The sequence below is a fragment of the Arachis ipaensis genome, chromosome B7 (genome assembly GCF_059453495.1).
Source record: "Arachis ipaensis isolate K30076 ecotype BB chromosome B7, ASM5945349v1, whole genome shotgun sequence".
NCBI lineage: Eukaryota > Viridiplantae > Streptophyta > Magnoliopsida > Fabales > Fabaceae > Arachis > Arachis ipaensis.
The window spans coordinates 47,657,673-47,683,019 of record NC_142442.1 but is presented as its reverse complement, the minus strand read 5'-3'; the positions used below and the strand labels follow the sequence as shown (position 1 = coordinate 47,683,019).

General features: G+C 37.4%; 2 protein-coding genes across 2 annotated transcripts; both read right to left on the bottom strand.

The window, feature by feature from the left end:
- Nucleotides 1-1,425: 1,425 nt before the first annotated feature.
- Nucleotides 1,426-2,353, bottom strand: LOC107608130 (calcium uptake protein, mitochondrial-like). Its single transcript, XM_088493018.1, has 4 exons — nucleotides 2,339-2,353; nucleotides 2,177-2,216; nucleotides 1,675-1,742; nucleotides 1,426-1,590 (listed from the first exon to the last, which is right to left on the bottom strand). Exons 1-4 carry the CDS (start codon nucleotides 2,351-2,353, stop codon nucleotides 1,426-1,428), a joined length of 288 nt encoding a protein of 95 aa, XP_088349144.1.
- A 4,745-nt stretch (nucleotides 2,354-7,098) lies between these two features.
- On the bottom strand, nucleotides 7,099-8,065 carry LOC107607182 (26S proteasome non-ATPase regulatory subunit 12 homolog A-like). The gene is made up of 4 exons (XM_016309159.3): nucleotides 8,006-8,065; nucleotides 7,544-7,648; nucleotides 7,404-7,460; nucleotides 7,099-7,299 (listed from the first exon to the last, which is right to left on the bottom strand). Exons 1-4 carry the CDS (start codon nucleotides 8,063-8,065, stop codon nucleotides 7,099-7,101), a joined length of 423 nt encoding a protein of 140 aa, XP_016164645.1.
- Between the last annotated feature and the right edge of the window lie 17,282 nt (nucleotides 8,066-25,347).

The window sequence follows — 25,347 nt, the reverse complement described above, 5'->3', positions numbered from 1 at the left end:
TCTTTATTACGAAACAAATAAATTCCTCTAACCATTGTAAATAAGAGAAAGGACATATGTGTCCTCAGCTTACAAATCAAAATTTAGAAACAGAAAGAAACGAAGGTGCTGCAGGATACGAACCTAGAGTTGGTTGTGCTTAAGGGTGTGGGGGTTTGGGCTTGCATTCTTGGGCAGCATTAGGGTGACTCCTTTGATGAAACGCAAGCTGTTTTTGCTAACCATCTGCTGCACACTCTACTAGTCTTTCCAATAACATTATTGTTGTATTAGATCTCATCTCTTCCTCTATCTCTATTGCAATTTGACTCAAAAAATAATACAACCCAAAATTAGAGGGGAGATGAGAATAGAGACCGTTATTTACTCTACATTACTAAGCCCATTAATCAATCATAACTACACAAGTACATACAAATAATTGAAATGTTACTTAATACATTATTAGTTATTATTTATACAAATAATTGTACTGTCAAAAGGAGCATAATATTAGTTATTATTTATATATCTAGAAAGTGAATACACAATGAAAGCCATTAGATGTCAATAAATACAAAGTACTAAATGCCTTGATTGACACATAGCCATCATATGTTTATATAACTAGTACGTATAAGAAAGAAGGAGAATGGAAAATGGTAAAATGAAAAACAACCCTAAATTTGATCCACTCAAGCGGTCAAGCCCTCCCCTCCAACTTTAGGAAACAATGGATTAAATAAAGAAGGGGTAATAGGATAATACCGGTTTTTTTTTTCTTGAATAATTTGCGCTGACGTTCAATTGCCTCCTTTGTTTCTATTAGTTGCCTATACAAAAGTAAATAAATGAAAATAAAAAATCAAAAGACAACAGAATTCATGTATGTATTATTTAAAATGCAACCTTTTCATAAGCAAGGTTCCAATTTTGGCCATAAAAAAGAGGCCTACAATCATAAGGAATTTACATGCTCTGCAATATGGTAAATTCTTTTTATAAATACCATCACTTTCTTGAATTCTTCTTTGTCTATTTCCCTATTAACATGATCCTTAGAGAGCTCAGATGCACAAACCAGGATATCATTGATAGTGGACAAAATCAATTGCTATTGTAACAATATATGTGTATAATCATTATGATTGTGACATTTTTTCTTGAAGGAAGGAAGAAGATCCTACCCATTATTGTTAAGATCAAACATTTTGAAGGCGACTGTGAAGCTGGATTCTGGTACGCTGAGGAGAGTAACAAAAAAGATGTACCTGTAATTGAGGAAGAAATGGATTTGTTATCCAAATTAGCAGCACTTGAAATCTGAACAAATGAGATTGATTCATGTATAGAAGAAGATGTGATAACAACAGAACAGAATACTCACTCTGGAAAAGAAATGACTCCATCATTGTTAGTGTCAAAGAGCATAAAGAATTCAGAGGGTTAACACCGCAATGTACCAGGAACCTGCTCCCCTCTGAGAAAGCCCTCTCTAACACGGTTTGATTCCGAAGGAGGGAACACCGGAACAACAGCACGCATCAAATCTACAGGTGTCATATAAACCTCGCCATTCACGGTTTTGATCGATGCAAAGTACTCAAAAACCTGCAAATTAAATGAATAAGAATCAATATCACTGATCATTGAAGAAACACATAATGGAAAAGACTAAAAAACTGAAATGATTACCTTCTCTGGAGGGCTCTGTAAGCGGATACGTTTTTCATAGTTGAAGAATACTCTTCTTCTGTAGCTGTCTGTAAAGGATAAACACAAGAAATCCAAAGATTACATTTGGCATAACCTGCTAACATAGAAGATAGAGGCATGACGACGGCAGAGAAAAGACAGAGATCAGCCACAAAACGCAAACACACAAATTCTATTTATCATTTGAGGCATTTCCGGAATCAATTAACAGGCATGTCATCATATCATAGAAAACAATCTAATCAATAATCACACTTACTAAAACAACTAAATGAAAAATAGAAAACACAAAGATTGAAGAATAGAAAATCACTAAAGTTTGAAAGAAAAAAAAGAAGAAACAAAAGATCAATTCGAAGGGAATAGAAGAAACACATTTTCTAGTAGACGAATCAGATCAGAGAACAAAGAAATAAAAAATAGAGAACAAAAAAAAACTTGAAAACAGGTCTGATTTGAGAGAAAGAGCGTTTTTATTTACCTTCTTGAAAGAGCCTGAGCTTCTTCCTCCGTGAGCTTGCCTCGATGCAAACAACGAAAAGCAAAAATTAGAAAAAGAATTCGAAAAGTCAAAGAGAGAGAGAGAGAGAGAGAGAGAGAGAGAGAGAGAGAGAGAGAGAGAATAGTGGATGAATGTGTGAACCTGGCCTCCATTCATAACTCCAGTGGGCGACGGTTGACGGAGGAAACTTGGCGGCAACGGCGGCAAGGAGATGAATGGCGGTGGCGATGGAATCGTGATTCTGGGGTTTCAGTCTCTCCCTGCTTGTTCTCTCTCTCTCTCGAATAACTCTTTCATTTTTTTATTTTTGGTATGGATTTGGTAAATATTTTTTTGGGTTGGGTTTTTTATAAATAATAGGGTTAAAAAGTGAAAACAAATAGTGGGAGTTTTTAGTCACAAAAAAAAACAGTGAGAGTTTTTGTTAACTCTTTAAAGTTATAAATAAACTATATTGTGGAGGTTTTAATAACTCTCACTAAAAAACTTCCACAAACAAATAAGAATTTTGTAGTGCTATCACTGATTACCTTTCCAAAATTAAGAATCTAGTTGCATCATTGGCTGCTACAGATTATAATCTTTCTAACGAAGACCATCTTGAAGCGATTTATGAAGGTCTCCTTGGGAAATTTTTAAGTTGAATCTCTTTAATCCAAGTGAAACCAGAACTATATTCAGTATCGGTGATGTATGTTGAACATCTACTCACCTCTCATGAAGACACAATGAAGAAGTTCAAACAATTATCACTCACTTTGGCCCAAGCTAATTTGGCACGAAATTCCTCTTTTAATCAACCCTTTTATGAGCATAGCTTGGAGCCAGAAGAGGTACAAGAGGAGGCCGTTCTAATCATGGTGGAAGGTTCAATTGGGGCTCTTCACGGCCTTAGTGTCAATTGTGCGGTCGTTGAGGCCATGTAGTGCAAAATTGTTACTACCAGTTTGATACACAATTTCAAGGTCAAAATGCACCATCTCGACCACCAACCATGATTTCATATGCGAATTCCATGCCACCACCTCCATCATCCACGTTTCATCAACCAAGGGCTTACTTCTCCAACCCCTCATCCATCACTGATTCACCATATGGTACCCTGACTCTGGGACTACTCATCATATCACTGCAGATTAATCCAACTCTTAACCTCATCAGACACATCTTCAGGTTCAGAATTATTTGTTGGTAATGAGCAAAGTATTCCTATTCATCACAAAGGTAGTTCTATTCTTGTTAATTCTGCTAATAATTTTTGTTTTCGACTAAATAATCTATTGCATTTACCTAATATTACATAGTATTTACTTAGTGTGTCACAATTTGCTACTGACAATCATGGTTTTTTTTTTTTCGAATTTTGGCCTCATTATTGTATTGTTCGTGATTAGGTTACCCGAAAATACCTTCTCCAGGGCAAAGACGATAATGGCATCTATAAATCTGACACTATCTCTATTCATAAATGTTTACATGTTCCTAATTTTGTTGATTCCATGTGTGCTCAATATCCAAAATGTAATCAAACTTTGGCACCTTTTACCATTGGTCCTTCTAATTTTTTTGCTTTAGATACTGATTCATCTTCTGTATTGGATAATAACTATTTCCAACAATAATCACTACAAGAGACATGCCGAATAGCGGCGGTTCTTTTTGGAATTTGCGGCGGTTTTTAACTGTTGCGAAACGAAATTCCAGCGATTTCACAAGCGTTGCCTATTAGGGGTGGAGATTTGATTTTACGGCGGTTTTGAGAAACCGCTGGCACAATTGTAGCAAATCCAAGCGAATGTAAATGACTTGCTAGCATAACCTTCCCTTATAATAAAAAACAAGATTATATCACTAGTTCATGCACATAAATAAATTCATGAAGCCATTTCACAATTTAAGACAAAATAAAACTTTTGAAAAAGAATAAAAAAAGCATACTTTAACCTCTTTTATCATGATTCCTTGTTCTAACTGCAAAGCAAATGCAAAGTAAAATAGTGCAGTTATTAGCTAAACTACTTAATAATGCTTGTTGAACTCATCTCACATTCCAAATTAGACTTCTTCTCTCGGCTCCATTGTTCTTCATTGGTTGTTAACTCCATTTCAAGTTTCATACATTAGTGAGACTGTTGTTGGTTCTCAGGAATCAAAGAATGCATGTTAAACTTGCTTTGAGTCCCCCTCCCCCATTACTCTATGCTGTTGGCTGTTGGAACCATCTTCATTAACACAAGCTCTCTCATTTTCAATACTAGGGGTGATTGTTGTTGTTGTTCTTGTTGGCACCTGTTGTGCCTTTTGTTTCAAGCATGTGTATTTCCTCAACCATTGGCTTTCACATTCGGACTCGAACATTTATGAACCAATTTGACACCTACATTAATCAGTTTATTACATATTTAGAGTGTCTTCTGTTAGTAAAAACTAAAGAGAAATGTTTCTTGTACTCATTTTTCGTTATATAGTAACAAGTATTTATATTGACTGGTCCCATTCCCTTGCATGGGATGAAAATTGAAAATAAAAATGCTTACTTTATGACACTGTTTAAAGCTATCATATGATGAAATAGACCCCCTTTCAAAAAAGCTACCATATGAACATTGTAGATTACAAATTCAATGAACTGAATATATAAAAAGACCAAAAAATAAAATGATGAATTTGAAAGGAATAATCCCCCACCTGGCTTCGCGAAAGACCTCTTTGTGTTGCCAACATGTGTTTATCCGTGTTTATGGGGTAACTAAAATGAAATTCAAACAAAAAATAAATAAATAATAAAACACTAACAAAAATTCAATGTCCTTTTATTTCTTTTTCTAATAGAATGAAAGAAAAGTCAAAGGAGAGAAACAGAGAAACAAAGAGGAACATACAGATGAAGAAAATGCTCGAATAACCATGCTTTGTGGGGATACATCAACTTGGGTAAACAGGAAGACTCATAGCTGAATGTTGATACATGAAAATAATCCACAAATTAAATGCACATCACTTAGTTTATCAGTTAATGACACATTTTATTTATATTCTTATAGGAAATGTAATTTATTGGGGAGAATGAAAGATTCATGAAATTAGTAACTTTACTACAAACACATTTTTCAAGTATTAAAGAATAGAAGTACTAAAGACATCCATCCAAAATTGAGCTGCCAAGCTTGGGCATACTATATTACACATTTTTCAACTTGGGCATACTATATTGTTTTTTGTCAACATGCAGAGAGATATTCAATTGAGCTGCCAAACTTTAAAACAAATAAGTACTAAATCAAGCAAATTTTCACTACGAAAATTTATAATATATGATTTTGACATCTAACTAAAAGAAAGGGAGAAGCATCTAACAGAATAAAGAAACAAACATTGGAACACCTATGAATGGTTGACAATGAACATGTTATAGAACACAATTAGTCTATGCACTAAGAATCTATAACCAAGGATAATTAGTTTAGTTTATGTTCAACTAGATTTATCATGTTTCACAATAAACGGTCATATATCTCTCTCTTTCTGGCTTCTTGGTGTCTTGTAATTTATAACATCAAATACAAACACCAGAGCACGATGATAATATATAAAACCAATTCATTGTTAGGATTATTGGACCTTACCAGTTTCCTCTTTCATTCTTCTACATCAAATTTGCCAAGGATGGAAAAATTAAAGTCTTTGGCACATTATTTATCTATTTATTTTTTAAAATAAGACAAGACAAGAGCCACAATTCAACAAGAAACAACATATTAATACAATTATAGAAAGAAACACCCTTTTATATTCCACAAGGGAGGAACAAAATGATGCAACTCTAAACCAAAATAGAAAATCATGAAAAAAAAAGCCGAGAAAAAGTAAGATAAATTGATTCAAATATTAAGAAAAATGATGCAATTATGTACCCCAAAATTCAATATTTGTTAAATGCTATATAGCAGATAGTGCAGTAAAAGCAAGAGGCTTTTTTTCCATTTTTGACAGACAATATGCCCAAATGAAAAAGATAATAAAGTAAATGATATAAAAGCAGGTGAATCATGTTAAAGGGAGTGAAAACCAACCTCCTCTTGCATGAAAAAGAAGCCTTGCCTTCTTTTGTTGGTAATCTGGCCGAGGAGATAGACAAGAACCACTCTCGGTTCTCCAATCTGCTTTATTCTCATTTGCACCATGGAACATCGAAGATGAAGAACCTGAATTGCTACCTTCTTTTGCTGCAGCCTCAGTTTGATTATCGACAGTGATAACATCAGGTGAAAAAAGGGCATGTTTGCGAGATAAATTTTTGGAGGCTAAACAAAGGAAGTGAAAAGTTTAAATTTAAACCCTTACCTCTTCGAAATTGAAATAGGAGAACAAAGGTTTCAGATAAATTTATTTACTTCTACTTAACCTTCTTTTGAGGTCTTCTCTTAACCCAATTAAACATGAGGCATAATCTGAATCAAAATTAATCAAATATATAGAGAAATAAGTTTGGTTTAGTTTACAAGAGGAGAGGTAAGTAGTCTACTTGCTGGTTTTAGTTCCTAATTGCTGTTAATTGGCTATCTGTTTGTTCCCTTTGAGATGCACTAGCAGGCATGAGGGAAATAGTCTTAGTCCTAGCTGCTGCCTATAAATACTAGTTGATTAGTTAGTTTTAGTTTTGGTCATTCTATTAGATCAGTTAGAATAGGAGAGGAAGAACTCCCTCCATAGTTGGTAGTTCCAACAGTGTGGTCCAATAAGGGATTGTGATTTGCAATCCCTAATTTATCAATAAAGCCTACTGATTCTGTTACTACCTGATCCTATCAAAACCACATCAAGATTCAAAACATCGCCCAGTAACAAATTTCTATTTAGATTGAACAAGCTAAGCAACATAATGGAAAGTATTGATTAATTTACCGAATCATTAATTCGTAATAGATCCGCTTCAACTCTGGTAGAGATGGTATATCAGCAGGAGCTTCTTCAACAACACTATCACCTTCTTTAGGTTTTTTCTTTTCCTTTGAAGCATCAGCATCAAATACTCTCGTACTAATTTTTCTTGAAAGTATCTGTGAACAAACATAATCTTGATGGTCTAGGCACAAATGAACCTGCACAATTTAATGCAATAAATTCCTTATTTCACAGCTAAAATGCAACATCAAATTATGGCAGATGCTATCATCTCTAAAGGAAATAGAATGATGTCTCATACTTGTTCAAGAACGAAAGAAATTTTCTCAGTTTTTGCCATGGCACCAAAAGTTTCCACCTGTTATAAAGGGCCATTACATGAGTCAACTAACTACTAATTACATAATCAAAACTATCGCAACATTCAGTATCCACACCAACCGTAATTTCTTGCATCAAATCAGCAACTTCAGCTATAACCCCTTGTTCCTCCTTAATCTTGGCAAGTTTCTTGACCAATCGAGCTCTCTCAATCTCAACATATATCTAATAAATGATAAAAATGTCATATGTACATATCACTCAAGCTCAACAACAGATTTTGCTTCACCGTCTTTTGTTTTCTGTTTTTGGCAAGAACAAAAAAAAGTGTAAATTGAAACCAAATAAAAAAGCAAAAGGGATGGATTTGTAACCAAATAATAGAGAAGGAAATCTGAACCAAGTTAAATAAAGGCATAATCTCAACCAAGTGGCACATGAGTAGCGAGCAGATCTGGGACAGAAGCATGGTTTAGAATGCATAAGTGGGCGCTTATCCTCCGGTAAAAACATGAAAACCTAGATAAAAAAGAAAAAATAAGCAAATTGCCAAATAAATAAAGAAAGGCAGAAGGAGAAGACCTTGCGATGGGCGCTGGTAGAGCTGATGGAGGTTAGAGGCGACACTGGCAGGACGCTCATGCACAGCTTAGAGGAGACGGCGAGTGGACTTGGCAGAGCAGAGAAAGCAGAGGAGCAAGGCGTACAGAGAATGCCGTTGAGAGATCTCAAGACTGTAGCAAAGACAATAAGAGAGAGAGAGAGAGAGAGAGAAAACTCTGGTAATTGTTAGGGTAAACACAGTTGAGATTGAGATTTAGGAAAAAAGAGGTGAAGCTACGAGAAAAATAAAATGAATTGCAGCTTTCTCTAAAACGGCTGCGTTAACAACTACTAAATTGGTAGATAGTGGCTGATTTAAAAACAGCCTCTAAAATAGCGCCGCTATCTACCGTCTGTCTTGTAGTGAATGTACTGTGAATACTTCCATGAATAATAAGAATGCTAATATTTTTTCAAATTGTGCTATATCTTACCCTTCTCATAGATTGAATGCTAATTTGCATTCTCATCCTAGAATTACTGTTCTTACCACTACCACTAAATCTAAAGAACAAAATTTTGCTTTGTGGCACAAGAGATTAGGCCATAATGCCTATAAAACAATTTTACATGTTTTAAAACAATGTGATATTCCTGTTACAATGAATTTCTCACCTATTTCTATGTGTGAAATATGTCCTTTGGCTAAAATGTATCAACAATCTTTTACTACCTCCAAATATAATTATAATGCACCTTTAGCGCTTGTGTATACTGATATTTAGGGTCCTGATCCTATTTACTCTAGAAATAGTTTTTATTATTATATGTTTTTTGTTATTGATGCTTTCTCAAAATTTACTTGCTTTTACTTATTAACTAACACATCTTAAATTTTTGTTGCTTTTTAGGATTATAAGCTCTTTGTTGAGAAACAAACAATTTACTTTAGTAAAGCATTATAGTCCAATAATGAAAAAGAATTTCTCTCTAATAATTTTGTCTCTTTTTTACATTTCCATGGAATTCATCATTGCCTTTCATGCCTATATACACATGAACAACAAAAAACTGTGGAACACAAACATAGGCACATCACTGAAATTGGTCTTAGTTTGCTTACCACAGTCTCTCTACCTATGCGTTTTTTGGATGATGATTTTACCACTGTCCTTTACATCATTAATCATCTTCCAACATCAGTTTTACAAAATCAAACACCTTTTAAAATGTTGTTTTATAATAAACCAGATTATAGTATGTTCAAAATCTTCGAGTGTGCATGTTTTCCTCTCTTAAGACCCTATAACAAACATAAACTAGACTATAAATTTGATCTTTGCTTATTCTTAGGTTATGATACTCAGCATAAAGGTTATAAGTGTTTTTCCAAGAAAGGACATGTGTATATCTCTCGTCATCTCATTCTATGTTTCAATCTGCCACTAATACTCATATTACTAACCTTAATTCTAGTGATACTACTCTAGTGATACTACTATTGTTGCTACTGTGCCTATTTTGCAGACAGGATCTTCTTCTCCTACTAATTCTCCTAATTCCTTAACACCCGAACCCGATCCTTCCACATTAAGTCACACTACCTCTCACCCACCTACAATATCTTCTATAACATCTACACCTCATTCTCCTATATCCAACCCTCTTTCACACTCTCCTCATACTAATGCTCCCTCAAACTCCACAACTACTCCTCATGACTGGCCTCCTCTTCTACAATCCCTATTAGAGGCATTGAAATTGTGATTTCATTACAAAAGCCTCCTACCACTACTGAGCCTTCTATTAACATCGACCCAATGATTATTAGATCCAAATCCTCTAAATTACAACCTACAACCCATATCTCCCAACATAATCCCATCACACCTGATCTAATAAATTATATGCCTAAAGCTATGAAAGAAGCACTAACCTCTTTGCATTGGAAAAAGGCTATGGAATCTGAATTTGTTGCTCTCCAAAGCAATATGGATCTGTGCTAGGAGCTCTCTAATACCTCACGATTATCTGCCCTGATTTAGCTTTCTCTGTAAACAAACTCTCTCAATATATGCATTGTCCAATACTAGAGCATTAAAACTCAGTTAAATGAATCTTGCGTTACATCCAAGGAATAGTAAGTCATAGTTTAATCTTTACAAAGTATACTAATTTTCATTTATTGGCCTTTGCAGATGCTGATTGGGGGCAAATTTAGATGATCGAAAATCTGTGAGTAGTTATTGCGTTTATTTGGGTAGCAACCTAATGTCATGGAAATGTAGCAAACAAACAAAGATAAGTCGTTCAAGCACTGAGGAGAATACAGGGCATTGGCAGCCACATTTGCTGAGCTTGTACCCATCCAATCAACTCTTAATGGAACTAGGACTACCTTAATCTATTTCACCAACGATCTATTGCGATAACCAAAGTGCATGCCTGCTTGCATCCAACCCAACTATTCACAAAGGATTGTTTGTGGTTAACATTCTAGCAGTTGACCAAGTAGCAAACATTCTCGCCAAAGTTCTGTCTACTATCCTTTTTCAAAAAATTCAAAGCAAATCTCAGGTGTTTGCATCCCCCTAAGTTTGAGGGGGATGTAAAGGGTAGTTAGGACTTTTGACTTATAACTCTAACTACCATTGTTAATGTATGTTGATTTCAAGGTGTATAATGATAAGCTGAAATCTCTTGATGTTGACAGGATGTTCAATTATTATAATTGTGAAGGCTACTTTTTAACTTTAGAAGGACTTAGCGTGAAGTTTTGACACCCAATACTTGATTATACTCCCACTGGCTGGGAGTGATTCAGTTTAGTGTGAGAGTTTGATTTCATCTTGTCATGCCTAATGAATAGGATGTGTCGCACTATTTAGGTGCTTTAAATAATTATTTAAGTAGTTTTGATTCTGTAAAAAATGTTTCATGTTCTAGAAACGACTCTTCTGATGAAATTGAGTCGAATAGGGATTTCAATTCCTAGTGTAGCTTCAATTCCTAAAATTGAGTTTAGTTGTGTTCTAGGTACTTCATGTATTTCCATTCCTATGATTAATATTATGGATCAGTCTGACATCGAAATGTCTAAAGGTCTTAGTGTTGTAAATGGTTCGACTGCTGATCTAGTCAATAATAAAGTTTTCTTTGCTTCAGATGATCCAGTTGATTTTACTTTCAATTGCATTTATGATTTAGAGCCTTTAGGTTTCGAGAAAACTTCAGTTGATGATGCTCATATTAAAAAAGGGTTCGAATCCCAAGATCCACTTGAAGAAATTAATTTAGGATCAGGTGATGATTACAGACCTACTTATATTTGTAACAATCTTAATGAGCAATTTTGAACGAAGTTGATTAGTTTATTGATTGAATACAAAGATTATTTTGCTTGGGATTATGATGAAATACCTGATCTTGATCAATCATTAGTAGAACATAGATTGTCATTGAAGCTGGTGCACGAAATTGTGATTCACACTTTTCACAACTCCGTACAACTAACCAGCAAGTGCACTGGGTCATCCAAGTAATACCTTATGTGAGTAAGAGTCAATCCCACAGAGATTGTCAGCTTGAAGCAAGCTATGGTTATCTTGTAAATCTTAGTCAGGAGATTAATGATAAGAATGATTTTGTTTATGAAAAGTAAATAACATGAAATAAATGGTACTTGTAATTCAGTGATGAGGAACAGGTTAAGGTTCTGGAGATGCTCTATCATCTGAATCTCTGCTTTCCTACTGTCTTCTTCTCCAAACACGCATGGTTTCCTTCAATGGCAAGCTTTATGATCCTCTCGGATGAAAATTACCAGGTACGATCTCTGCACGGCTAATCAACTGTCGGATTTCTCGTCTCAGATGAAAAATACCATGTACAGCTACCGCACGGCTAATCATCTTCTCACTAGCGTCGGAATAGGACCCTTATCCTTTTGCACACTATCACTGCGCCCAACATTCGTGAGTTTGAAGATCGTCACAGTCATCCCTTACCAGATCCTACTCGGAATACCACAGACAAGGTTTAGATTTTCTGGATCCCAGGAATGCTGCCAATTGGTTCTAGCCTCTACCATGAAGGTTCTGATTTCACGGACTCAGTCTGTGGATCAGAAACCCAAGAGATACGCACTCAAATTGTCGCCCAATGACTACGTTGAGCTCAGATAGAACGGAAGTGGTTGTCAGGCACACATTCATAGAATTGAGAATAATGATGAGTGTCACGGATCATATCATTCTCTAGATTGAAGTACGAGTGAGTATTTTAGAATAGAATCAAACGTGATTGAATAGAAAACAGTAGTAATTGCATTAATCCATTGAAACACAGCAGAGCTCCTCACCCCACCTATGGAGTTTAGAGACTCATGCCGTAGAAGATACAATATGAAGTGTAAAATATCATAAGGTACAAAATGAATCTCTGAAAGTAGTTTTTATACTAGACTAGTAACTTAGGTTTACAGAAAATGAGTAACTAAGTGCAGATAGTGCAGAAATCCACTTCCGGGACCCACTTGGTGAGTGTTTGGGCTGGCTTTCAAGCTTTCACGTGCATATGCCTCAAGTTGGAGTTAAACACCACCCTGGGTGCCAAAATGGGCGTTTAACGCCAAGAATTATGCCAGTTCTGGCGTTTTACGCCAGAAAGTTTTTGGCTGGATTTTAACGCCAGTTTGGGCCATCAAATCTCGGGCAAAGTATGAACTATTATATATTGCTGGAAAGCCCAAGATGTCTACTTTCCAACGCAATTGAGAGTGCTCCAATTGGGCTTCTGTAGCTCCAGAAAATCCACTTCGAGTGTAAGAGGGTCAGAATCTAACACCATTTGCAGTCTGATGAGCGGATAATTTATACACTTTTTGACATTGTTTTTAGTATGTTTTTAGTAGGATCTAGTTACTTTTAGGGATGTTTTTAATAGATTTTGTGTTAAATTCACATTTCTGGACTTTACTATGAGTTTGTGTGTTTTTCTGTGATTTCAGGTATTTTCTGGCTGAAATTGAGGGACTTGAGCAGAAATCAGATTCAGAGGTTGAAAAAAGACTGCTGATGCTGTTGGATTCTGACCTCCCTGCACCCAAAGTGGATTTTCTGGAGCTACAGAACTCGAAATGGCGCGCTTACAATTGCGTTGGAAAGTAGACATCCAGGGCTTTCCAGCAATATATAATAGTCCATACTTTGGCCAAGAATTGACGACGTAAACTGGCGTTCAACGCCAGCTTTCTACCCAAATCTGGCGTCCAGCGCCAGAAAAGGATCCAAAACCAGAGTTGAACGCCCAAACTGGCACAAAAACTGGCGTTCAACTCCACAAATGGCCTCTGCACGTGCAACACTTAAGCTCAGCCCAAACACACACCAAGTGGGCCCCGGAAGTGGATTTATACATCAAATACTTACTCATGTAAACCCTAGTAGCTAGTTTATTATAAATAGGACCTCTTACTATTGTATTAGGCATCTTTGGTCTCAGTTTTATTCCATTGTTCATCTTAGGAGACTATTGATCTCGTTTAGGGGGCTGGCCATCTCGGCCATGCCTAGACCTTTCACTTATGTATTTTCAACGGTAGAGTTTCTACACTCCATAGATTAAGGTGTGGAGCTCTGCTGTTCCTCAAAGATTAATGCAAAGTACTACTGTTTTCTATTCAATTCTTCTTATTTTGCTTCTAAGATATCCATTCGCACCCAAGAACGTGATGAAGGTGATGATTATGTGTGACGCTCATCATCCTTCTCCCTTATGAACGCGTGCCTGACAAACACTTCTGTTCTACATGAATTAAGCTAGAATGAATATCTCTTAGATCTCCTAACCAGAATCTTCGTGGCGTAAGCTAGAATGATGGCGGCATTCAAGAGAATCCGGAAAGTCTAAACCTTGTCTGTGGTATTCCGAGTAGGATTCAATGATTGGATGACTGTGACGAGCTCCTAACTCGCGATTGCAGGGCGTTAGTGACAGACGCAAAAGGATAGTAAATCCTATTCCAGCATGATCGAGAACCGACAGATGAATAGCCGTGCCGTGACAGGGTGCGTGAGCATATTATTCACTGAGAGGATAAGATGAAGCCATTGACAAGGGTGATGCCTCCAGACGATTAGCCGTGCCGTGACAGGGCATTGGATCATTTTCCCGAGAGATGACCGAAAGTAGCCATTGACAGTGGTGATGTATCACATAAAGCCAGCCATGGAAAGGAGTAAGACTGATTGGATGAAGATAGCAGAAAAGCAGAGGTTCAGAGAAACGAAAAGCATCTCCATTCGCTTATCTGAAATTCCTACCAATGATTTACATAAGTATTTCTATCCCTATCTTATTATATTAAATTCGAAAACACCATTATCACTTTATATCTGCCTGACTGAGATTTACAAGGTGACCATAGCTTGCTTCATATCAACAATCTCCGTGGGATTCGACCCTTACTCACGTAAGGTATTACTTGGACGACCCAGTGCACTTGCTGGTTAGTTGTATCGAAGTTGTGACAATTATGAATTAAGATCAAAGCACCAAGCTTTGGAGCCATTACCAGGGATTGTTCGAGCCTGGACATCACAATTTCGTGCACCACAGTCCTTTTTCAGCCTCTAAATCAGATTTTTGCTCAGGTCCCTCAATTTCAGCCAGAAAATACCTAAAATTACAGAAAAATACACAAACTCATAGTAAAGTCCAGAAATGTGATTTTTGCATAAAAACTAATAAAAATATAATAAAAAGTAACTAAAACATACTAAAAACTATGTAAAAACAATGCCAAAAAGGGTATAAATTATCCACTCATCACAACACCAAACTTAAATTGTTGCTTGTCCCCAAGCAACTAAAAAAAAATAGGATAAAAAGAAGAGAATATACAATAAATTTCAAAAATATCAATGAAGATTAGTTTCAATTAGATGAGCGGGACTAGTAGCTTTTTGCTTCTGAACAGTTTTGGCATCTCACTTTATCCTTTGAAGTTCAGAATGATTGGCATCCATAGGAACTCAGATTTCAGATAGTGTTATTGATTCTCCTAGTTCAGTATGTTGATTCTTGAACACAGCTACTTTATGAGTCTTAGCCGTGACCCTAAGCATTTTGTTTTCCAGTATTACCACCGGATACATAAATGCTACAGACACATGACTGGGTGAACCTTTTCAGATTGTTACTCAGCTTTGCTAGAGTCCCCAGTTAGAGGTGCCCAGAGCTCTTAAGCACACTCTTTTTACTTTGGACCATGACTTTAACCACCCAGTCTCAAGCTTTTCACTTGACACCTTCACGCCACAAGCACATGGTTAGGGATAGCTTGATTTAGCCGCTTAGGCCAGGATTTTATTCCTTTGGGCCCTCCTACCCATTAATGCTCAAAGCCTTGGATCCTTTTTACCCTTGTCTTTTAGTTTAAAGGGTTATTGGCTTTTTCTGCTTGTTTTTCCTTTTTCTTTCTTTTTCTATATATATATATATATATATATATATATTGCCAGCTTTTGTGTTTTTCACTGCTTTTTCTTGCTACAAGAATCAATTTTATGATTTTTCAGATTATCAATAACATTTCTCTTTTTTTCATTATTCTTTCAAGAGCCAACAATTTTAACATTCATAAACAACAATATCAAAAATATGCACTGTTCAAGCATTCATTCAGAAAACAAAAAGTATTGCCACCACATCAATATAATTCAACTAATTTCAAGATAAATTTTGAAATTATGCACTTCTTGTTCTTTTGCAAATAAAAACATTTTTCTTTTAAGAAAGGTGAGGGATTCATGGAATCATTCATAGCTTTAAGACATAGACTCTAAACTTTATTGATCATGGAATGAAAATAAGACATAAAATAAACATAAAAGCAGACAGATAATAATAAAAGAAAGGAAATTAAAGACATAAAAATAGATGACTCTAATACTAATGCTTATGTAACTCTTAAAATAGGTTTCTAATAATAAAAGTTATCACAGAGTTAGGACTCAACAACCTTGATTTTGAGGGGTAGGTGCTCCTTCAATCTTTGGGACGTCCAACTCTTCAAGGGACAGCTTCTGACGCTTTAGCTCCTGTATTTCACGCCCTTGTTTCTCTTGTTCCATGAGCATTTTGCAGAGCATGCTGTTTTGATTCTGCCTGTCTTCTTTGAGTTGATTCACAGCTTCTTGCAGCTTGGTGACAGATGCTTCTAAGCGGGCCCAATAGTCAAATTGAGGAATTTCTGGGAGGAGCTCATGCGCCCCCCTCTTGATGAGGTTATCTTGAATTTGAGGTCCATCCATCACTTTTTTGGTGATTAGATGTTCAACTGTGATATATTCATCCACACCCATCTATACCCCCGCATCTTTGCATAACAGCCTAATCAAGCTTGGGTAGGCCATTTTGGCCTCAGTGGATTCTTTGTTTGCAAAAATGTAAATTTCAATAGGGATCAGCTGATGAATCTCTACCTCCTTTCCCAGCATAATACAGTGAATCATCACTGCCTTCTTGACGGTGACTTCAGATCGGTTGCTGGTTGGGAGTATAGAATGTCCAATGAAATCCAACCAACCTCTAGCAACTGGTTTGAGATCAAATCTCTTTAGTTGGTTTGGGACACCTTTTGAATTAGTAATCTACTTGGTTCCAGGGAGGCATATGTCCTCTAGAACTTGATCTAGCCTTTTATCCTTGGCCATTCTCCTATTAAAGGACTCTGGATCATCTTGTAGTTGAGGAAGTTTGAGAACTTCTCTCACTTTGTCAAAATGGAAGTAAATAATCTTCCCTTTGACCATAGTCCGAAAAGAGTAGAAAGCAGTTCCCTCTAATCTTTGCTTTTCTGTCATCCACAGATTTGCATAAAATTCCTGAACCATGTTTCTTCCAACATGTATCTCAGGATTAGCCAGGACTTCCCAACCCCTATTTTGAATCTGCTTTTGAATCTCCGGGTATTCATCTTCCTTCAGATTGAACCTAACTTCCAGGATCACTGATCTTCTGCACACAATTTTGAAATAATGGTCTGCATGTTCTTTGGTGCAGAAGTTCTCATGCATTCAACGTGGCTTTGGATTGCTTTCTTTCTTCCCTCTTGAAGCGGATTGTCTTCCTTTGGGTGCCATGAGATTGGTTTATTTTAACTCAGGGATCACGGAAATCACACCAAACTTAGAGATTTGCTTGCCCTCAAGCAAAATAAAAAGAAAAAAGATGAACAGATGGAGAGAAGGATTCGAATAATGGAGGAAAGGGAATGGCCAAATGTATAAATAAAGGGGAGGGAGGGAATGGGTTCGAAATTTTAGAAAAATATATGATTTGAAAGATTTGATTGATAAAAGATAAACATGATATGAAAAAGAGAAGATTGTTTTCAAAATTTAAGAGATATAAAAAAGATATGAGGAAGTTAGATCTGAATTTTTGTTTATGCATCTAAGAAATAAAAGATAATATGAATGAGTTAAAAAGATTTAAAAAGAAATTGGAAATATGAATGACTTTTGAAAAAAAATTGAGAAGAATTTACAAGATTATGAATTTTTCGGATTGGAAATTGAAAGATGAATATTTGTAACATTTTTATGCAGAAAATTATGAACTAAAACATGAAAATTTGAAAAAATTTGAATTGGAAACGAAATTACCTCCCCCCTACTATTCTGGCGTTAAACGCCCAGAATGATAGCCATTCTGGCGTTTAACGCCCAGAATGATAGCCATTCTGGCGTTTAACGCCCATCTGGTGGCCATTTTGGCGTTTAACGCCCAGCCAGGTACCCTGGCTGACGTTAAACGCCAGAAATCCTTCTTTATTGGGTGTTTTTCTGAACGCCCAGAATGCTGCCAATTCTGGTGTTAAACGCCCAGAATGCTGCCCATTCTGGCGTTTAACGCCTAAATTTCCTCTTTTCTGGCGTTTTAACGCCAGTGAGCCCTTTTTCTCTGTGATTCCTATGCTTTATGTTCTGAACCTTCATATCCTTGACTTGTTCACTGAAAAGCATTAATAAACACGAACACAAAATTAAATGGACTTATATAATTGTTATAAGCATCTAATAATATGGCTGGGTTGCCTCCCAGCAAGCGCTTCTTTACTATCTTTAGCTGGACTTTACTGAGCTTTTTAATTTAGTCTCAGCTTTGAGCATTCTTTCTCAATATTGCCTTCAAGATAATGTTTGATTCTTTGTCCATTAACAATGAATTTTTTGTCAGAATCAACATCTTGAAGCTCTACATAACCATATGGTGACACACTTGTAATCACATATGGTCCCCTCCACCGGGATTTCAATTTCCCAGGGAACAATCTGAGCCTAGAGTTAAATAGTAGAACCTTCTGTCCTGGCTCAAAGACTCTAGATGATAGTCTTTTGTCATGCCATCTTTTTTCTTTCTCTTTATAAATTTTAGCATTTTTGAAAGCATTGAGTCTGAACTCTTCCAACTCATTCAACTGGAGTAATCTTTTCTCTCCAGCTACCTTAGCATCAAGGTTTATGAACCTGGTTACCCAGTAGGCCTTGTGTTCCAGTTCCACTGACAGATGACAGATTTTCCATACACAAGCTGGTATGGAGAGGTCCCTATAGGAGTCTTGAATGCGGTTCTGTATGCCCACAGAGCATCATCCAGACTTCTTGCCCAATCCTTTCTACGGGTACTTACTGTCCGTTCCAGGATCCGTTTTAGTTCTCTATTTAAGAGTTTAGCCTGCCCATTTGTCTGTGGATGATATGGAGTTGCCACTTTATGGTTAATTCCATATCGGACTAGAGCAGAGTCAAGCTGTTTATTGCAAAAATGAGTGCCTCCATCACTGATCAGTATTCTAGGGACACCGAACCTACTGAAGATGTGTTTCTGGAGGAATTTCATCACTATTTTAGTATCATTAGTGGGTGTTGCAATTGCCTCTATCCATTTAGATACATAGTCTACTGCCACCAGAATATAAGTGTTTGAATATGATGGTGGAAAAGGCCCCATGAAGTCAGTACCCCATACATCAAACAACTCAATCTCTAAGATCCCTTGCTGAGACATGGCATAACTGTGAGGCAGATTACCAGCTCTTTGGCAACTGTCACAGTTACGTACAAACTCTTGGGAGTTTCTATAGAGAGTAGGCCAATAGAAACCACATTGGAGAACCTTTGTGGCTGTTCGCTCACCTCCTAAATGTCCTCCATATTGTGATCCTTGGCAATTCCATAGGATCTTCTGTGCCTCTTCTCTAGGCACGCATCTACGGATCATTCCATCTACACACCTCTTAAAGAGATATGGTTCATCCCACAAGTAGTACTTTGCATCAGTAACCAATTTTTTTGTTTGCTACTTGCTGTACTCCTTGGGTGTGAATCTCACAACTTTATAGTTTACAATGTCTGCAAACCATGGTACTTCCTGAATGGTAGAGAGTTGCTCATCCGGAAAGGTTTCAGAGATCTCAGTAGAAGGGAGGGACGCTCTTGCTACTGGTTCTATTCGGGACAGGTGATCAGATACTTAGTTCTCTGTCCCATTTCTGTCTCTTATTTCTATATCAAACTCTTGCAGAAGTAACACCCATCTTATGAGTCTGGGTTTTGAATCGTGTTTTGTGAGGAGATATTTTAGAGCAGCATGGTCAGTGTACACAATCACTTTTGATCCCACTAAGTAAGATCTGAACTTGTCAATGGCATAAACCACTGCAAGTAGCTCCTTTTCCGTGGTTGTGTAATTCTTCTGTGCGTCATTCAAAACACGGCTAGCATAGTAAATGACATGCAGAAGCTTGTCATGCCTCTGTCTCAGTACTGCACCAATGGCATGGTCACTAGCATCACACATTAGCTCGAATAGTAATGTCCAATCTGGTGTAGAAATGACTGGTGCTGTGACCAGCTTAGCTTTCAGAGTCTCAAACGCCTGCAGACACTCTGTGTCAAATACAAATGGCATGTCAGCAGCTAGCAGATTGCTCAGAGGTTTTGCAATTTTTGAAAAATCCTTTATAAACCTCCTATAGAATCCTGCATGCCCCAGAAAGCTTCTGATTGCCTTAACATTGGTAGGTGGTAGTAATTTTTCAATTACCTCTACCTTAGCTTGATCCACCTCTATTCCCTTGTTTGAAATTTTGTGCCCAAGGACAATTCCTTCAATCACCATAAAGTGACATTTCTCCCAATTTAAAACCAGGTTAGTCTCTTGGCACCTTTTCAAAACAAGGGCTAGATGGTCAAGACAGGAGCTGAATGAGTCTCCAAATACTGAGAAGTCATCCATGAAGACTTCCAGGAATTTCTCTACCATATCAGAGAAGATAGAGAGCATGCACCTCTGAAAAGTTACAGGTGCATTGCATAGACCAAATGGCATCCTTCTGTAGGCAAATACTCCAGAAGGACATGTGAATGCTGTTTTTTCTTGGTACTGAGGATCTACTGCAATTTGGTTGTAACCTGAATAGCCATCCAAAAAGTAGTAGTATTCATGACCTGCTAGTCTCTCTAGCATCTGGTCTATGAATGGTAAAGGAAAATGATCCTTCCTGGTGGCTGTATTGAGCCTTCTGTAGTCAATACACATACGTCACCCTGTAACTGTTCTTGTAGGAACCAGTTAATTCTTTTCATTATGAACCACTGTCATGCCTCCCTTCTTGGGGACAACTTGGACAAGGCTCACCCAGGGGCTATCAGAAATGGGATAAATAATCCCAGCCTTTAGTAACTTAGTGACCTCTTTCTGCACCACCTCCTTCATGGCTGGATTTAGCCGCCTCTGTGGTTGAACCACTGGCTTAGCATCATCTGGCTGGGCTAATGCCCTTATGATCACTTATGGACCACCCAAGAGCTGTCTTATGTGTCCTTAGCACCTGAATTAGTGCTTTCTCTTCCTGTAAGCTCTAAAGTAGAGCTTATGATCACGAAAAAAGTGTCATCTTCCAGAAATGCATATTTCAAGGATGGTGGTAGTGGCTTGAGCTCGGGTTTAGGAGGCTTCTCCTCTTCCTGAGGAGTTTTCAGAGGTTCTTCTGTTTTTTCTGGTTCCTCCAGATCAGGCTGAACATCTTTAAAAATGTCCTCTAGCTCTGATTCAAGACTCTCAGTCATATTGACCTCTTCCACCAGGGAGTCAATAATATCAGCGCTCATGCAATCTTTTGATGTGTCTGGATGCTGCATAGCTTTGATAGCATTCAACTTGAACTCATCCTCATTGACTCTCAGGGTTATCTCCCCTTTTTGGACGTCAATGAGGGTTTGTCCAGTTGTTAGGAAAGGTCTTCCTAGAATAAGAGTTGCACTCTTGTGCTCCTCCATTTCCAGCACTACAAAGTCAGTGGGAAAGGCAAATGGCCCAACCTTGACAATCATGTCCTCAATTACGCCTGATGGGATCTTAATGGAGCCATCAGCAAGTTGGAGGCATATCCGGGTTGGTTTAACTTCATCAGTCAAACCAAGCTTTTTGATAGTGGATGTAGGTATTAGGTTGATACTTGCCCCAAGATCACATAGAGCTGTCTTGGTACAAGCACCCTCTAATGTGCATGGTATCATAAAGCTTCCGGGATCTTTAAGCTTCTCTGGTAAGTTTTTCAAACTGACTGCACTACATTCTTTAGTGAGGAAAACTTTCTCAGTTTCTCTCCAATCCTTCTTATGACTTAAGATCTCTTTCATGAACTTAGCATAAGAGGGTATTTTCTCAAGTGCCTCTGCAACCGGAATCTTTATTTTAATAGTCCTGAGATAGTCTACAAAGCGGGCAAATTGTTTATCCTGTTCCTTTGGTAGCAGCTAATTAAGACTAGCCACCAAAAAAATACACCCAAATTTTATTATTAAAGTTAGTTAAATTTAATTAAAAAAAATTTGCAACTGTAGCATTTTTCTTACGCTAATAACCTACCAATTGAACTACTGACATGGTAATTCGGTACCTTGACCGAGTTAATTTACGAGTTGGCTTTGAATCCTTTGATAAATATTGTGATTCAATTGGAACACAAAAAAGGAATAAATATTAAATAGTAATCAGGATTTAGGAATTTCGGTGGTAGATTTGGAAATTGTTGTACCCTATGAGAGAAATAGGTAGTGAAGCGTGTACAACGTGCTTCGCACAATCCACCCGCCGCCACCCTTATTGTTTCTTCCGTGTAATTAAGGGACATGCATGGAGTCTTCAACTACTCACAAAAAGGATAATGTGTTTCTAAAATAAGATATTTTTCATACCATTATTATTAGTAGGGTTAAAAATTAATTTGTATTTTTACATTAACATATAGGGTGAATCACATGAAAAAATGAAATGACATTTATAATTATATGATAGTCCTAAAAGAAAAAACGTTACATACTGATAAACCCCATTTTTAAGGTTTATCTTGTGCTTAATTTAGAGGATTTTATCACCTTTTTTCATATTTATCCAAGAAAATGGCATGGTTTCATGATTATCTCCTAATTTGTGCTTGAATGTAAAAACATACTTTTTAGACCTTTAATGTGTCAATATTAATTCACCTTTGATTCCACTAGATGCCTTGATATGTTTGTTAGTGAATTCAAGATGGAAAGGCTAGGAATGGATCAAAGGGATGAAGAGGAAAAGCATGCAAGTGGAGAACTCATGAAGAAACAAGGATTTGGGATGCTGAGATCGACACGCACACGCAGAAGACGCGCACGCGTGGATTGTGGAGTTGCATGGCGACGCGTACGCGTACATGGCGCGTACGCGTGGATGGCAAAATGTCAAGCGACGCCTGATAAACCACTATTTTATGGTTTATCTTGTATTTGATTGAGTGGTTTCATCAAGTCTTCACCGACTTGCTCATACTAATTGTATGATTTTACATTTTCCTTCCTAGTATTATTTTATGGTTGAAAACTTGCTTCCTAGAGATCTTTAATTAGTATATTTTATTTCTCCTTTATACCATTCGATGCCGTGATCCATGTGTTAAGTGTTTCAGGCTTTATAGGGCAGGAATGGCTTAGAGAATAAAGAGGAAGCTTGCAAAAATAGAAGGAACACAAGAAACTAAGGAGAGAAGACGTTTTACAGTATGTAAACAAGGCAAGGAAAAAGTAAGGAAATGAAGCAAGCGCAGTTTTTCTCTGCTCCAAGAGAATAACTCTCTTGTTAGATAAGTGCACCCGTGTCTAAGTTAAGAAGCCTGCAGGCTTCCTTTCAAGATAGTTCCAGTTTGGATAAAGAATCCAATGTTTTCGGGAACCTCTAGTGTGATCGCAGCTTGCCTGGCAGGTGAAACAATACCTCTTGCCCTGGATGCTTGGTTTTCCAGGCCGATGCACAATCTTTCTTGAAGCCGTCGTGCGGATCTGATAAGAAGAAGAATTCTGAGGGGCTTTAATGGCTTATTAGATTAGCCGAGAAACTTCTTTTGATGTATTATCCCAGAAATGCATATTTCAAGGATGGTGGTAGTGGCTTGAGCTCGGGTTTAGGAGGCTTCACATCTTCCTGAGGATTTTTCAGAGGTTCTTCTATTTTCTCTGGTTCCTCCAGATCTGACTGAACATCTTTAAAAATGTCCTCTAGCTCTGATTCGAGACTCTCAGTCATATTGACCTTTTTCCACCAGGGAGTCAATAATATCAGCGCTCATGCAGTCTTTTGATGTGTCTGGATGCTACATAGCTTTGACAGTATTCAACTTGAACTCATCCTCATTGACTCTCAGGGTTATCTCCCCTTTTTGGACGTCAATGAGGGTTTGTCCAGTTGTTAGGAAAGGTCTTCCTAGAATAAGAGTTGCACTCTTGTGCTCCTCCATTTCCAGCACTACAAAGTCAGTGGGAAAGGCAAATGGCCCAACCTTGACAATCATGTCCTCAATTATGCCTGATGGGATCTTAATGGAGCCATCAGCAAGTTGGAGACATATCCGGGTTGGTTTAACTTCATCAGTCAAACCAAGCTTTTTGATAGTGGATGCACGTATTAGGTTGATACTTGCCCCAAGATCACATAGAGCTATCTTGGTACAAGCACCCTCTAATGTGCATGGTATCATAAAGCTTCTGGGATATTTAAGCTTCTCTGGTAAGCTTTTCAGACTGACTGCACTACATTCTTCAGTGAGAAAAACTTTTTCAGTTTCTCTCCAATCCTTCTTATGACTTAAGATCTCTTTCATAAACTTAGCATAAGAGGGTATTTGCTCAAGTGCCTCTGCAACCGAAATCTTTATTTCAAGAGTCCTGATATAGTCTACAAAGCGGGCAAATTGTTTATCCTGTTCCTCTTGGTGAAGTTTCTGAGGATAAGGCATCTTGGCTTTATATTCTTCAACCTTAGTTGCTGCAGGTTTACTTCCAACAGAAGTGGTTGGAAAAGCCTACTTAAGGGGGTTGTTATCAGTACTTGTAGGTGTCTGACCCCTTACTGGCATTTGAACGCCAGCATTGTGTGCTGTATGGGCGTTTAACGCCACTTTTTCACCCTTTTCTGGTGTTTGAACGTCAGAATTGGACATCCACTGGGCATTTAACGCCACTTTTTCACCCTTTTCTGGCGTTTGAACGCCAGAATCATTCCTCTCTGGGCTCTTACTGTCCTCAAAGGGATTTCGAGTAGTGGATTGGTCATCTTCTGTCAGTTGTTCCTTCTTAGCTTTCTGCTGCCTTGAGTTGAAACATTCAATGTCTTCCCACTCCTTAACTGAACAGCTTGGCACTCTTCTGTTATTTGTTTAGATAGCTGCTGTCTTGTCTAGTTCAATTGTGCTTCCATATTCTTGTTGGTATTTTTAGTGTCTTGTAGCATCTCTTTAAATTCTGCTAACTATTTTGTTATAAGAAGCAATTGCTGATTAAGTTCAACAACTTGTTCTGGAGGACTAAGTTCAGTGGATAGTGCTTTAGCCTCTTCTTTCATGGAGGACTCACTACTTAAGTACAGATGCTGATTTCTAGCAACTGTATCAATGAGCTCTTGAGCCTCTTCAATTGTCTTTTTCATGTATATAGATCCACCAGCTGAGTGGTCTAGAGACATCTGGGCCTTTTCTGTAAGCCCGTAGTAGAAGATGTCTAACTGTACCCATTCTAAAAATATTTCAGAGGGACATTTCCTTAGCATCCCTATGTACCTCTCCCAGGCGTTATATAGAGATTCATTATCCTCTTGTTTAAAGCCTTGGATGTCCAGCCTTAGCTGTGTCATCCTTTTTGAAGGGAAATACTGATTCAGGAATTTGTCTGATAACTGTTTCCATGTTCTTATGCTTGCTGTGGGTTGGTTATTTAACCACCTCTTAGCTTGATCTTTTACAGCAAATGAAAACAGTAATAATCTGTAGACATCCTAATCTA

Excerpts from the sequence above, each read along its gene's own strand:
- LOC107608130 (XM_088493018.1), bottom strand. Across the intron at positions 1,743-2,176 it reads GCTCAGGCTCTTTCAAGAAG|ACAGCTACAGAAGAAGAGTA; the intron begins GTAAATAAAAAC and ends TATCCTTTACAG. Across the intron at positions 1,591-1,674 it reads TACAGAGCCCTCCAGAGAAG|GTTTTTGAGTACTTTGCATC; the intron begins GTAATCATTTCA and ends TTTAATTTGCAG.
- LOC107607182 (XM_016309159.3), bottom strand. The coding sequence starts at position 8,065 with ATGAGCGTCCTGCCAGTGTCGCCTCTAACCTCCATCAGCTCTACCAGC. Across the intron at positions 7,649-8,005 it reads CTACCAGCGCCCATCGCAAG|ATATATGTTGAGATTGAGAG; the intron begins GTCTTCTCCTTC and ends ATCATTTATTAG. Across the intron at positions 7,461-7,543 it reads ATTTGATGCAAGAAATTACG|GTGGAAACTTTTGGTGCCAT; the intron begins GTTGGTGTGGAT and ends CCTTTATAACAG.